The following is a 15873-nucleotide window of genomic DNA, read 5'->3' on the forward strand; positions in this document are numbered from 1 at the left end:
TGAATGCGACGCAGACTTTGAATGCAGGAGACATATGTGAGAGAAAAACAATTGAATGCGACGCAGACTTTGAATGCGGAGAACAGGTAGTTTTGGGCCACCGTACAATGTTGTTTTGATCCCGCAATAAACGTGAACTTGTACATCTCGCGTATCGCGGCGTCACCATATCTGCGTTTCTCCCCTGCACGCTGAGCATGCCAGACGTCAACAAACCGGAGCTCGGAAGGGCAACACGTTTGAACAAAAATTAGCAGTTTTATGTGGCTATAACATCACTAATCATGTTTGTTCTTCATAAAACAAAATTTTGCAACAAATATGAGCCTCCAACATGGAATTTTCCGAGGGTAAAAATGGTCAAAAGTTGCAAATAATGGCCCTTTAATAGGACGACAGCCAGTGGCTCTTCCCCAAGTAAAATACCGCATGAAGATGTATATTTCAGTATGTTATCTCTCAGTATACTTTAGTATACTATCATTTACAACCTGAGTGAAACAATGTGTAATTCAGGGGGATTAAATAGAAGCCAGGAATGGGGGTATTTCCAAACACTAGCACAATCCTAACCCCGCCGTCATCAATATTTTTAGCAGAGATACGTACGCGTCCGTATTGGTTTTGCATAACAAAAGCACACCAGGTCTCGTATCTGGGCGTTTCGATTTGGACTCTGTCCACTGTACCAAACCTTGTGGACGTCACATTTTCAGTGTCCTGAGGTGGCAGGTATCGACCATTATAGTTTGGGAGTGTTATGAAAAAGATATTAGCATAGAATGACATTTTTGAACAAATTTCAGCCTGTCTTGTTTTGCCACAATATCTGAAAATTGAAAAAGTGTAAAATTGTTAGGAAAAACCTCACATTGTCAGTCAGCGCTGTAAATCTTGAAAGGCGAAAAATGTTCTGCATAACCTCATTTTGTGTACCCTCTCTCAAAATCTTATGTTTTATTCCAAAAACCTTAAAACCTTTACCCCTATCCTTTATTTTTCTTTGACCGTCTTCGGCCACCGGTAACGAAGTCGGTCTCGAATCAATCGTGGCATGTATTTTCGGTAATCTTTTCTTAACTTCATATTTGGCATACAGTGAACTTGGGGAGTTCTATGCACGCCATGACTCTTTACATTTAGCGCTTTAGCAGCGTACTTGGGAAAGACAGCTCGTAATGGATGACAAATCAATAGATTGGATATACATCATTTTACTTGTAAGTATATAAGAATCATTCGTACACGTCCGAATTTTGGTAACAGCTTTGGAATGTGCGTACCATGAAAAGAGGCTCTTTGTTGCTGTCATGGTTATCTTTGTGCGATTGATGTAGCCATTGACTATCTTTGACATTGATATCGGTCCACAGTATTGAAAGGTTATGAAATGATGTCATTTTATCGATAATTATTAATCGCTATTGCTCAAGAACACACCCTTAGTCTGGTCTACCTTTTCATCTGTTACAGGCATATCTTATCTCCCAAAATGCTGAAACACATCCACAACCACTTATAGATACGCTGATGGCGAGACTATATGTCAAGATGGCATACAAACCAAATTTGAAGGTCGTTGTTGTGTTACATGTCTCCCAGGCAAGTCGAAGTTGGGTTTTTTTTCTTGTGTCTGTGTCAGTAAATGGTCATATTGAGCAGCTTGCGTTCTTTGTGCTTGGCGCTTTAACCCATGTCACCGAGTTTGTTATGGTGATAATCACTTACGCCTACTCGCACGCAGAGTAGCCTCACCTTCCCGCCCACCTGGCTGTAATCAGGTGCAGTCAACGAACAATGCACTTTTAAAGGGGTCTCTACTATGATAAGATATATTGTGCATGAGTGCATGACGAGTAATGTGAACTGATGAATTTTAAGTCATGAGGGTAATTAATTAGCTGTTCATAATTTGCCCTCCCACTGAAAATTTTTCGACTTACCCTCCCGCACTCAAACTTCATTTTTACCCACTCCCCACTTATTTTTTGCCTGTTTCCCCTCCCCACTGTCATGTTTGAAGCTCCCCTGCCCTGTCGCGAAAAAACTTGCCGATTTCCCCTGCCCTGGAAAAAATTCCCCTCAATATTTGTCATTCCATTTCCCCTGCAGACATGAAGCTACCCTACCCTGAGATGAAAAAACCTGTCGATTTTCCCCTGCCCTATGAAAAAATTCCCCTGAATACTGCAGTGGCATTCTACCGGAAACACCATGGCTCAAATTCCCCTGTCCCCGTTTTAAAAGTAGCTTCCCCTCTCTCCTCGTTTTTCACCAAGCCCTGTCCCCGGGACAATCAACCGATATCTGCCCTGCCCAACAAAAAAAACCTCCCCTGCCATCTAAAAATATGTCCCCTGCCCAAGCAAAATTAAAATTTCCCCTGCCCTCAAAAATTGCTCCCGGAATAGCTTTTTCAATGAATAGCTCCGTTGGCTGCACCTGTATAATGTGGGATGTGTAAACTGTTCAGTGTTTTGGTAAACATTATCATTCCGTCACGGTTTTAAGATACTCTTGGCAATATGCCAGTACTAGACGCAAATTATCTAAGATTCAGCAGATGTTGTCAAGTCAGTTACAAAAATAAAATACTCATGAGAGCACAGCTATTACATGCAAAACCTAATTTCTTCTTTGAGATGATTTAGGTGATCCATACGTGAAAATATATAAAATTATTAATTATTGATCCCTATTGGGTATTTACGCTAGATAGTTCCACCACGTTTGTCGTCGATTTTTATGTATGTATCATACCAGTAAAATGTTTTAATACTTGTGTAAACGTGTCGTTTATACAGTAATTTCTGAATTACTTGTTGTTGTATTCTTGCAGGAGAACACATGGTAATCCCTTGCACTGTCGACAATCCAAATGACACGCAATGTACTCCATGTGAACCAAATACTTACACGGATGCCAGGAATCTATTGAAGACTTGTTTTCCACACTATAGATGTGGATATGGACAGAAAACAGAAAGAATTGGTAGTGCAATTAGCAATTATATATGTTCATGTAGGACGGGCTTTGTGGAAACGCCAGATGGTGGGTGTAGACCGGACCGCAAGTCTCAGACAATCACTAAAAGGTAAATGTGATATTCAGGTTAACAAAGTGTTTGGTTTTTTTTCCTCAAACTTTGGGTCCCTGATTAAATATATCGGATGAGAGGGTTAGTGAATTAGTCAATGTTCATTTTTTCAACTGATACTATATTGCGCATATCGTGTCGCTGATGCTCTTGTTCTAACATTACTTATTTATACACGCGTCGAGAGAACAAAATTAAAACAACTGATACACGCCAATTAGTCGAGTTTAACCTTGAACAAACAATACTAATAGTGTTGTGGAAAGAATCAGTCCAACAACGACCTTTGAAGTTACGAGTAGAGGTTTTGGTATTATTGAATAAAACTTACTGAAGATTGGAGACCGTTTGAACCGCCTCGCTTTTTACTCTACACAGAATCAAACGGTTTTGTGGAGGGACCGTTTTGGAGGGACCGTGCGGGACCGTGACAAATAAATACCCTTACTTTATGCTTTAACGTTTTACAGACCTGTCACGAGTAAAAGTAGTTTACCTGAGAAACCTGGAAGACTGGTGTCTACAACACAATGTAAGTCGATGTTCCAAACACTCTTTGATGAGGCATGCAAGTGTTTCGTCTATGTTGTTTTCTGTTGTTCTTTTAAGAAGTTTACGCAAAGATATTATGTTGTACTTGAACTAGACCTTTATGTGCGCATCTTATATTTAAAATGTTTACTCACGGCTGCCTGAAAATCGGAAACATTGTAGTGGTAGCATTTGAGTGGACGTTGACCTATTTTCAAAGTTCGCTGTTAAACCCCCACATTCCTATGACGTCGCGTGATCGTCACAGTGAAAGGTCAGCAACCTTGCGCCTACTGGCCTCTTGGTTACATTGTCTTGACAACACTAACAATACGGCAAAATGGCTATTTTTAGACATTACGGCTACCACCAGCTAAACGTGAGTGCAATGAACTGCTGGAATTCTTTGGTTTCTCCATAGACTGCGTGGAAGTCAAATAGCCACACCTATTACTTGTGACCGCAAGCGCGCCGCCTTGCGGCAAATTACTCCCCAGTCATTTTTTGATAGCCTGCACTGAGTTGCTGTTTGTATTTTGGTTGTTTATTGTGGTATCTTGTTTGGTTTTTTTTTGTTTTTTTATTTGTTCACTTGTTTGTGTTGTTTTAATTCACAAACATTTTTTGTCCTTACGAGTCAACACGTGGCATAACGCGACGTTCTCGCAGTCATCCACAAATACGTATGTAGCAACGACATTCAGTGCCTTAAACTAGTTGCAAATTTGAATTTTTCAACGCAGCGATAAATGAAGTTGTGACGGAAGTAATGAAGTTTGTTTCTGGCGAAGCAGATGATGGCGGCAACTCCAAGAAAAAAACAAGCAACCCGTTAACGGAGAAGATAATACTTCTCAGGTGTATGAAAGGAAAAACCCTCTTCGGGAAACAATTCCGTCGTTATCATTGCAGTTACGTGCTTTCCCATCGCCTGCATCACCATCGTCATTGTTGTCATGGTTTTACGCAAGAAGAACGAAGCCGATACTTCACGCTACAAAAGTGAGCATTTTGTTTTACTTTTGTTTCTGTATATACAGTTGCCAGTTGTAATTGTTTTGTATTTTTATATTGTTGTCGATAGTTCGACTGTTGAATAATTACGAAAGTTACCTTAGATCAACATTTTTAAGATGATTTACAGGTTGTTGTTGTTGTTGTTGTTGTTATTAATAATGTTGTCGGAAGTGAAGCCGATGATGTCGAATAGGTAATTCTAATGACAACCATCGTGGTGACCGCGATAGTAGTGGTAAGTGGTTGCAGTCGTCGCCGTCGGCATCGTCATCATATGTCCATGATCCCAATTATTGTCATATTCAGTGTTATTAAGTTGTGACAGGTGCTTAAATGTCGCTGCCCTGTGCCAGGTGGTAACCTAGTTTGTATATCCCGTAGTTCAAAGTCCGTATAGTCACTATTGTTCACCATCCTTAACCTCAAAGTCGGTAAAAAGTTACACAGCTTACAGTATTATGATTTTCATTGAACTTGACTTTAATAGATCCGGGCGGAAACGATGGTAACTCTGATGATACTAGTTCGACAACTTGTGACGAGAACTGGTAAGTTGTACGGCTAAGCCTGCTATGACGTCTGTCAAATGTTTCTGTATAAGTGATGATCAGTAGTACCTCGTGAAGTCGCAATAGGGAGCTAGACATTTACGTAATATTGTATCAAAGAAAACGGAGTTGAGCAAAAATCGTAGAAATGTACAGTAAATATGTGAGATTAATAAGCGATCACCGGGTCGCCTAAGATTAATTAAGACAGCACGTTGTCGCCACGAATGAAAATGAAATCAGACGACATTACGCAATGGCATCTTGCATAAAGTGAAGAAAGTTGTCATTACCTCACCTCATTATCAAACAACTATCAAAACAACTATCAATATCGATCAAGCAAACTATTTTGATGTCGTTCGACAACCATATATCGAACCTTTTTAGGTGTCACTGATCAGCAGAGTTTTGTAACTAGTGGAAATATTCTTTTCCATATGTTGTCGCAGTTCATCTAGTGCATGTGACAGTATCGCCGGAGACAGTAACAGAAGAAACCCTGGGTCTGGGGCGAGTACTACTACTTTGAACTCAATTGACATTGACAGATCACCACAAGGTGAGTGCGCCATTTTCTTCAAGCCAATAGTCAAAAATTCAATTCTTTGTGATGGGCTTGAGTCACAGCAACAGCAAGAGCGACAGCAAGTCTGCAACACTTCAAACATTTACACATTTATTAATGTTGCCCTAGATACGTCCTTTCATTTAAAGATGGCCATCATCAATGTAAAGGTCAAGGGTTGAAAACTTTGTATGTCAGCGCATTTCAACGGTGTCACTTTAAAGTCAGAGCACCATTAAGGAAAACTTCATTTTTATTAATGGCAGGATCGCACAAATATCAAAATAACACAGGCTACACCATTGTTAAGTCATCTTTCCTCTGTTGTATCCCTGTTGCCCTTCGTACAGTTCAATGGAAAATTAATACAATCTAATCGTACATAAAACAACGAAGAAGCAGAAGCAGGGTTTTTCGTTTTCGTTTGCCTTGTTTGGTTTTGGGAACTTTTTTCTGTAAGAGAATTATTTGGTCCAGGAGGAAAGGAAAGGAAAGGAAAGTCACAGTAAGTCAATGATATTGAAAAACATGCTTCCGTTAGTTCGACCCAGTTTCACCAAACTCAAAATGCAATTGAAAACATGAGGGAGACTTGGTTTTCCTGACATATAAGTAAATAATGTCTTTAGGAAATGGAGTGTTTCGTATTACATAGATCGATGTATGATATGTTTGCTGATGTGTAGTAGACAGGCTGTCACTCCTGTGGACAATGGCCACGGTGTATCATGCCTTTCAGAAATAACGATTTCGCGGCAGCGTCGAATGCAAAACAAATGCCAGAGGCATCCACAAGGAAGGTTTCCTAGCCTATGCTATCCATTTGGTTCCAGTTCCACATCGATAAGCACTTGAAGGAGCTAAAGGCTCGACTGGAAGAAAATTGCAGTAGCAACAGTCGACAGTCCACATGCAATATAATCTCATTAACTCTTCTTTATTCTGAAAATCTAACAGACAGTGATGCTCCTGCCTTTGGGATCAATGATACCATTAAACCAACAAGTCAGACAAGCCTGAATTTCCTAGGTAAGTACAGGGCCGTAGCTTAACCAAATTATTAACTTGAAGCTAGATAGGATTTCGGTAACTCACATAAATTTACATATTGACAGTGTGTAAAATTCACCCTGCCCCTTACATGACAAATAATTATGTGAAGTCGGTGGGAGTGTATGAGTGTCAACTTACTTTCCCGAGAATACGTACTTGCAATTGTTATTAAACATTATTATCTTGAACTCCTTATTTTACAGGAAAAGTGCCCTATCCCGGAGTACTGGAAACAGGAAAAGCCAAGAGCTGCACTAGTTTGAATGACATAAGTAAGTTGGTTTCTCTTGTGCCGTCTGGCATTTCGGCCAAAAACACACGTGAACTCAGCGATTTCCCTGTTGTCATAACTTAAAAGCATTTGATGTGACTCATTTCAAACTGGAAACGAGTAAACATTTTTGTTCGTTTCCAGCAACATGACTCTCTAAAATTGGGTAGGTTACACTTAGGAAGCATTTTACTTAGTGTGACCATGTTAAAAGACATGTTAGTAAATCCACGCCGTAGGTTTTATTAAAGGAATAAAATTTAGAGCGAACAGCCGTAAACAGGGAAGGTCGGATAAGCGGAAAGATGAATGCCAGTAATTGTTACTTCGCCTTGGACATAATGCAGCAACACAAAATCAAATCTTCAACCCTATAATTTCGGTAAAATACGAGTCAATACGAGTGTACTCTGAACATCGTAATTTACCAAACTGTGAGAACCGTGGTGCTTCATGATGTGACGTATGTGTGAATAACAATTCAGTAATTGATTTACTGCCTGCCAAAGAACATGAATTTCCACACACCTGTATATCAGGCTTCTGAACAAGTTCAGTGTAAGTTGGCAGGTATTCTTATTATACGTGACAAGTGTTGTAAATGCTTAATTAACAGGGAAACATCTACCAGACGATGACAACAAATACAGCCAACCTTCACCAGATACACCGCTTCTGTCATCGGATAGTGCAACTGTCGCAAGTCATTAAAGGAACAACACAGCGGATGTCTCGTCCTAATGATATCCGGCAACGTATGAAAGTTTAGCAAGCCTTTGCGATCACAAGCCAATTCTGATAGGCTGTTCAAATCTAAATCAGCAAAAACATATCATTTACAATTCATTTACATAGCAACGGAATTAATCATAGTTGCCATCTTCATTATTTTTCCTAATGATAGTTCTGTTATGGTAGCTGTAGTCTTTCATGCCTGATTTTCGCATTAGTTCTTGTTGACATCATCTTGTGTGTTCTTGAGCATTAGTTCTTGTTACAAAGTGAGTAATTCCTTTGTTTTTCCAATAAAAGTTTTAAGCCTGAAAGCGTCAAACGTTTTGAAGAAGTAATTAAAAACCTGTCTTTATGAAATATTTCATAGGCTTACTTTCTGTTGTAACAGTGATACGTTTGAACAGGTCACTTGACTAGACAATGTTATTAGTTATGGTAGTGTCCTTCACACGGTACGTCCTCCAGAGAAGGCACTAGTTAGTCAACGAATGTCGCGTAACAATATGCAGAGTTGAACTTTATTAGTGTTCGCCAAGAAACTGATTTTGAACACCCATGTCAACAATTCAGGGTCTTGCCTCATCTTCGTGTTCCTCGTTTCCACATTCATAAGTGTGAAGAGGACTGTAGGCAATTTTCTTCTCCAACATGAATAGGTATATGCCAGTACAGACCGTTCTTCTATGTTTATGTGCCCTTTTCTTGAGTTACACCAGAGCTCATCTTTTTTAACAAGATAGAACGATTTCCCTCATTTGTAAGCATTGATTTCCTGTGTACGACCCCTGATATAGTACAAAGGTGTCGGATGATTCAAATGTACTTATTTCGATATTTTCTGCAATAATTTCCTTCATTCGTGATAAGAGCATGAACGAATGCGCTCTCTCAAGAGATCCTGGTAACTAATGCTTATTTGCAGAACTAGTACAGGGTGCATCAAGTTGATTACAGTTAGTTGAGAGTCTGACAGTAAATATAGGATAAACGACTGATTATGTCAATCAATATCTCCCTAGCAATGAAGTTAGCAGTTTAGAAACCAGAATACACTGGAAACCCACTGACATTTCTAGAGGTAAAAGTTAAGATTCTATATCAATGAAATCTTTGAAGACTCAGATTACGATACAGCCCCCCTCCCCGCCCCGCCTATAGATGCATCCGTAGAAAAAGTGATCCGATCGTGTGCGGGCGCTCCGGGTTCTGCGGTCTTCAAACTATTGGGGACACGCAGCGAAGAGCGCCCGCACAAGATTGAATCTTTCAAACTTCTATATCTGCTATTTGTAATAGTTTCTCTTCATAGTTTGTTTCCGGATGATCTTTCAATATCCTTCAGACATTATTTTTAAGTATTAAAAAACAACAGTTCTGGCCTCTTCTAGTTTCAGCACCTTGCACAGTATCTATCAATATTTGTTGTTGACAAGGACGCAGCTGTTTGTGCATTTTGGCTTACAGAAATACAATGCTCAAAAAAGTACCTTGTGTTGGCTTTGACTTCAAATCTGCTATGGTCAAATTTGTAGCAGAGTGTGCGCCCTTCTCAATCCCAGGTTCTCCGCATTAGCAAATGTGTCAATAGCTCATTACAGTTTGTCATTCTTTTGTTTTCCATTGAATTTTTATCAAGTACATAATATTTATATTAGATAAATATGATAATTGAGTGGGGGCTTTTAATTAAGTTCAGTTAAAATAACAAGTCCGAATAGTCCTGTCCCAAGTTGACGTATGAGTTTGTCCTTGACAAATGCCTTTTACAGTGATACCCTTTAACACGATTGGAACTAAGTTGGGAAAATTGGATGAGAATGTAGTAAAATCGCAATTTTTACAGCTGAAATTTTACAAACCGATAAAATAGTTTAAAAATTGAAATGTTGTTTTCATTAAACAACAAAAGCACAGCGATTATTTCATACCTCTTTCATCAGATTCATTTTTATGAAAATAAGTTCATTTTTTGTGTAAATGCACTGAAGAAACGAGACAAAATGCTTAAAATTCTTTAATTGACGAATTTTGAGTCAGGGCACTTTGAAATGCCCCTGACTTTTTCATGAATTTAAGGCTTCATAAACATTAAAGTGAGTCAGGGCACATTTTAAAAGACCCTGACTGACTTAACTGTAACTCAATCGAAAAGCTTCATTTTGGTCGAGACAAAATGACAAACTGACATTATTACTAGTGTTCAGTAATGAAGAAACTACAGACAAACTCTCATATTTTCATTCAAATGTGAATATTGTTCATATGTTTTGAACAATATTGCATTAGATACTATCATGCACTGATTCTTACTCATAAGATTTCAACAGCATCGTAAATTGTGTATAATTTTTAAAGATGGTAAGCAATATGGTGTAAAATTAGAGAAATTTCTAAAATTCTTGAGAAATTCTGCCAATCCAATTATCCCAATTTAGTTCCAATCGTGTTCTTTGAAAAGTTCGATGGTGACACCATATTGTTATATGGGATAGTAACGTCAATGTCTCAGCCATAACGTTTATAAAATTTTAAGAAATGTTATTGATAGTACAGGAAAAAGTAACACATATCAAATAGACGTTATTCAGGATTATTTTAATTTCACTAATGCCAATTTTGAGGGGAGAGGACATGAGCTGTAATAATGCAGATCTTCATGACATATTTCAATTAAATCTTTAGTAAGTTTACTTAAAACTTTCTATGTCATCGCTAACCTCATCGAAACAGTGAGCCTGTTTAATTTACATTTATGTTTTGTTTTACGTGTCATCGATATTTCCCCAAACAGGAATTCCAATGTCACCATAACGACGCCTCTCCGTCCGATATAATAACATTTACAGCATTACTATTAAAGGCACAGGTAAGGTGGTATTCCGCTCGTTTTTTGCTCACGTGTGAACACGTGAGCATATGTCGCAGCGATGTCTGTCTGTCTGTCTGTCTGTCTGTCTGTCTGTCTGTTGGTCCATTTTCTCAAAAACGGCTGAACGTATTTCAGTCAAATTTGGTAGACATCTTCAGAATTCAAATGGCTAGAACTGAAAAGGTTTTGGTGGGCGTGGCTTGGATATTAATGAAGTTATGAAAGTTTTAATTTTTCTGTTACGCCGCGTATGACAAGTGAAAACAATCGACTGTTTGAGGGCGCTGTGAAATGTGCTTGTCCAGGTTGGCTACAGCTGGATAGCACTGGTTTCAACCACGGTCCCTCCGTGTTTTCAACCTCGTATTGAACATTAAAAATATGATATTTTATTACTCATTCAACTCACTATTCAAGATAAAATATCGTTTAGCAAATTAGCTTTATCCTTGGTAATTGATTGTTTCCCTCGCTGTTCGATCGCCAGAAATGAGTACATACGTTCTCTACCTAGCCTCATGGCATGGAAGTGCTGATGAATAATAACTTTGGGTCAAAGGTATTGAAGTGTCCAATCAGGTTCGTGCACAGAGTCCAAGGCCATGACCTACTTCATGTACTTCTGCACTGTTTTGAATTTGCTTCGCCAAGAAACGTGTTCGTCACTGTCCATAGAAGTATGTTTGCTCTCCTTTGAGGTTGTTTGTGAAACAAATTCCGGGATAGGCCTTGGAATGCATACGATCGGCATCGCGGCAGTGCATGTAGCTAGCCCTACGAGTATGACGAGAGTGTCCGGCTTTGGCTACGCGGTTCCCACCTCCGGTAGGCGGCGTAGCAAAAGCCGGACACTGTCGCCATACTCGTAGGGCTATGCATGTAGCGTACCATGCTTGTGTAACTGCCGAGCTCAACGTGCATTCACGGTTGATACTCGTGTACAATCATGATGTGTTCAATTCTGATGAAGATTCATAAGTCTTAGTTTTGCAGTCTTTTTTCCGTACGATAATCCCGACAATACGTGTTACTGTTAGACGAGGTGGCCATTTTATGATAAGTTTCAATACTGCACAGCTACATAGCGTCACTATCGTGGATCGAGGTACAGCGTTGTTGAACGGGATACAGAAACTCTGCAGAGGGAGAAACGATCGTTGACATGAACAGTCAATGTACTTCAGCACGTAGTCCGCAGATAGCGGATCGAGAAAATAAACGTGTCCCAGTAAATAACGGAATATTTATGTACATTAACTCGATATTAATCAAATTTCCAGCTCATCGCAAAAAAATGTATTGCAAAGATTAATTTGTCACTGACAAATACTGCACTGTATGGAAAAAACAACTTCAAGTGGTATTACCCGAGACAAACACTTGTGTTGTCAATTTTGATTTCATTTCATAAACTTCATACTTCATCGAGTATCGTGTATTTCAGCCTTTGTGAAGCCATTTTATTGATATTTTCAATTTTGTCTTGGCTTTGTTGTGGAACATGTTGAATCGTCTCCGTGGACATGTAGGCAAAAGTGTGACGGGGTCGAAGTGACTTGGGTACCTGGGGCCGACCAAAACCAGTGTGAATTACTGGGGTCAAAGCGGACAGCGGCCGGGATGACGTGTTCCCCAAGCGAGCTATCTTCAGAAGTCTGTTTCATCGCAAAAAACGTCAACTTTTAAAACCCGTCATTTATTTACTGATGTTATTCTCAGCATCACAAACATATACGCCTCTGCTATGTATCACAGCAAATAGTTATATTTGAGCGCCCCGTAAATGGGATCCTCGTTTTTTTGCGAACCCGGAAGTGTGTCTTGCTCAATGCATTTCCTACCCACAGCGAGGGAAACTGCCCGCGTTCCCATGCTCCCATGCACCCTTTTTCAATGCCAGTGCAACGCCATCTGTGCAAAATTTGTGGTGGTATGCTCCCGTGTGATGGAAAACCTCTCTTATTCTAACAATGACGTAGTTGACTTTGGACTTCGATTTCGTAAATGTGATGTCCATGCAGTGAGTTTGGGTTGGCGCGCTTATAATGCAATCTTCGCCCGCCTGCGGTCCGATATCCCGCATTTATTAGCGATATTTATCTGTTTTGACTTGACCAAAGTTGGCAAAACTAGCTATGTACATTAAAGATACTATGATACAAGATTATTGAAAGTCATTTGACATTTTTTTCAGCCAATTCCCAATATGCATATTTAATGAACCTTCCAAATTAGGGATATATACTGGCATTTACTTGATAAAATTTGGCGAAACATGCTGTGTACATTGATCATTATACCAGGTTATAACAGTATTGAAAGTCATTTTGCATTTTCATGTCAGCTAATTCATAATTTGCATAAATAGCTAACAAGCTTTCACGGTTTGGCATATAGAGCTTGAAGGACTTGACCAAAGGTAATTACACATGCTATATTGTGATACAATGACAGTACTCAAAGAAATTAGTTATTTTTATTTCAGCTAATTACATATTTGAATACTTAATGACCTTTAGAATTGATCTGTGGTGAAATTCATTGTGTTGATCATAACACTTTAAATGTAGCAAAGCATGTAGCAAAGGTTCAAACTTGCACATAAATGCAATATATAATGAAACACGTGAGCATTTTCAGTTCATATCTGGTTTTTTATTTTACTGTACGGGCAGTGATATAGTTGAAATCGTGTGCTTCGGATTTCTGAAAATTATGTGAGCATTAAAAGTGTCATACAATCGATTCGTACTGGACACCTCTTCGCATTTCACAAGAGGTCATCGCTTGCTAAAATGTGCATCGTTACCAAATCATGCAAATTTAGACTTGAAAATGCCTCTCTTACGCTACCGACTAAATTGAAATTTCAACGAAGGTGGAATTGCTAAACGCAAAGCATGCATTTTAAAATAACACAATACAACATTTCATGACTTGATGTTTCTCAGTGGAATTCGAGTATCTGTCTTTGTCTTCATATCGCGGTCAAATCACACGCAGACATCTTGAATAATTTACTGAAACGGTTCAGATACTAGATAGTAATAAACCTGAGAGAGAGAGAGAGAGAGAGAGAGAGAGAGAGAGAGAGAGAGAGAGAGAGAGATTCCAGTCAATGAGTGCCTCACTCGCTGGTTCTTATGTCAATGAGTTGACTATCACTGATTACACATCGCACTTATATATTAGGTGCAACATTTTGCACCTAGCCTAGACTTCAGCGCACATTTGACAATGTTATCGATATGCGATCCAGCAGCAATAAGTTTTGCGAAAAAATGAATTTTAAAGAGGGGTTTATAGACCCTGGATGTTTTTGTCTCAAAGATTACACAAAATAGTTCGAACGAAGAATATATTTAATATGTGCTTATCAATATTTGTATCATCATGACTTTCATCGTTCGTACGTTTTGATAATCAGTACACACCCCCCCCCCTTTCCGGCGAAGGATGCGCCGATATTCTGAATTATTTTTGGTATGAGCATAGTGTCATATTAGCATAAGCAGTCTGTATTTGTGACATGTGTTAGTCATGGACTAACAAAATACGACAGGAAAAGAGCCGTCTATGTCAGAATTTAATTTGAATAGCACTTCAGGTGACAGGACGCAGGACTTGAAACACCCAAATGATACTTATCTGTTCTTGAATGGTACCGTCGAAAGAACAGTCATATTGGGCCAAGTAGGTAGCAGCTTCTGCCCCGATGACCGACCAAAGAAGAACACGCCTCTTTCACACTGTTACTATATATAGCAAGGGGACAAAATGTTCCCTGCAAATTAGTAAAATTGCCGATGTTGTTTTCGCTGTCATGCAAAATGCCTGTAAGTGTGAAAGAAGGACTGAAGGGTGCTGGAGGGACGGTGGTGGGAACCATTGACATTAAGGTTTGACTTTATTGTTCTGTTAGTTAACGGCAACGGACAGGGACAGTAGGATGACACCGACTATAGTGACGTCACAGTAACCCTGAATGAACCCTTGTAACATTAACTGCAGGGAGAGAGAGAGAGAGAGAACGCCATAAATTATAAATAAAGTGAAAGTACCATCGCTTCTGACCATCTCCCTTCGGGGGATAGCCAGCGAGAACATACGTCGGGATACAAAAAGTGAGTAGCGGCCCAAAGTTTTCAAAGGTGACACCGTTTACGTCTTATAAATAGATATAACATGCTGCCAGGTGTTGACCCTTCTCCTAATTAAGTGATTTCTGCGTGCTATCTGCCTGATATCTACCTCCTCCTCGTAAAGACACCCCTTATACAATCTTCAAAGTGGCCGCCCATAAATAATCGAAATGTAAACTGACCGTATCATTCACCGTAAGATGTGGATATCATGCGTGATCAAAATCCTCTCAGACTGCAAAGTTAATATCATTACCATCTTATGAACTTATTTGTAAATTCTAGACTTATTTATCACTACACGAAAGATTACAAGTCTAGGTGTTACGCAATTATTGCAAAGTTGGCGTCAAAGAAACGACGAATGACATCCTTAACAGTACAGAGATCGATAACTGTACACGCAACTTCATGATTGCCTAACCACTGCCCGTTGTTCCTCAGGTATTAGAATGGTGAAATACATAGACTGAAAGCAAGGGCAGCTATTGATGTGCTATTTTTATTCTGTTTTATTAGAGTGGCTGCCGAGTCTGGGTTCAGCTACTTTCCATCTTTTATGATTCTGGGGACAGCTATAAGAACAGAGCAAATGTTGTTTTCCCGTCAATATATGTGAATATATACCCCTAGACATCGAAAGTGTTCAAGGCAGTCCCCACCGATAATTGTTTAAAGGACTTTGATAACATATCAAGTTAGCACCATTCTATAGACATGCAGGACGTGACAAGGACACTTCCTCTGTAGTACAATATAGGTTGCAGAGGTTTAGACTCTAGGGACCTGCAACTTTTGACCTTTGCCATCATTCAAAATGTTCTATTTCACAACGAGGACATAGTGGAACAACTGCAGTCTACAAGAGATGCATTTCTCTACGTACAATAGCAAATTAACAATATAAAAGATTAACCAGTATGACATTGAATTTGATAGCAATCTCTATTCGTTTGTAATCCGAAAGAAATTAATCTTAAAGGGATATAGTCGTCGGAACTGCGCTCAAAGGTCGTATGGGACCCATACCACCCATGGCAA

At 39.2% G+C, this 15873-nt stretch overlaps 1 protein-coding gene across 1 annotated transcript; it reads left to right on the plus strand.

The window, feature by feature from the left end:
- The first annotated feature begins 998 nt into the window (after positions 1-998).
- Positions 999-8178, plus strand: LOC139137636 (uncharacterized). The gene is made up of 10 exons (XM_070705831.1): positions 999-1220; positions 1474-1602; positions 2840-3095; positions 3569-3630; positions 4373-4631; positions 5134-5194; positions 5647-5756; positions 6720-6791; positions 7019-7087; positions 7703-8178. Exons 5-10 carry the CDS (start codon positions 4586-4588, stop codon positions 7795-7797), a joined length of 453 nt encoding a protein of 150 aa, XP_070561932.1. The 5' UTR covers positions 999-1220; positions 1474-1602; positions 2840-3095; positions 3569-3630; positions 4373-4585; the 3' UTR covers positions 7798-8178.
- The last annotated feature ends 7695 nt before the right edge of the window (positions 8179-15873 follow it).

Source organism: Ptychodera flava, chromosome 7, assembly GCF_041260155.1.
Source record: "Ptychodera flava strain L36383 chromosome 7, AS_Pfla_20210202, whole genome shotgun sequence".
Lineage (NCBI taxonomy): Eukaryota > Metazoa > Hemichordata > Enteropneusta > Ptychoderidae > Ptychodera > Ptychodera flava.

Bases quoted from the DNA above. Each gene is read 5' to 3' on its own strand.
- LOC139137636 (XM_070705831.1), top strand. From the start codon at position 4,586: ATGGTTTTACGCAAGAAGAACGAAGCCGATACTTCACGCTACAAAA. The intron at 5,195-5,646 runs GTAAGTTGTACG...ATGTTGTCGCAG, and splicing joins ACAACTTGTGACGAGAACTG to TTCATCTAGTGCATGTGACA. The intron at 5,757-6,719 runs GTGAGTGCGCCA...AAAATCTAACAG, and splicing joins CATTGACAGATCACCACAAG to ACAGTGATGCTCCTGCCTTT.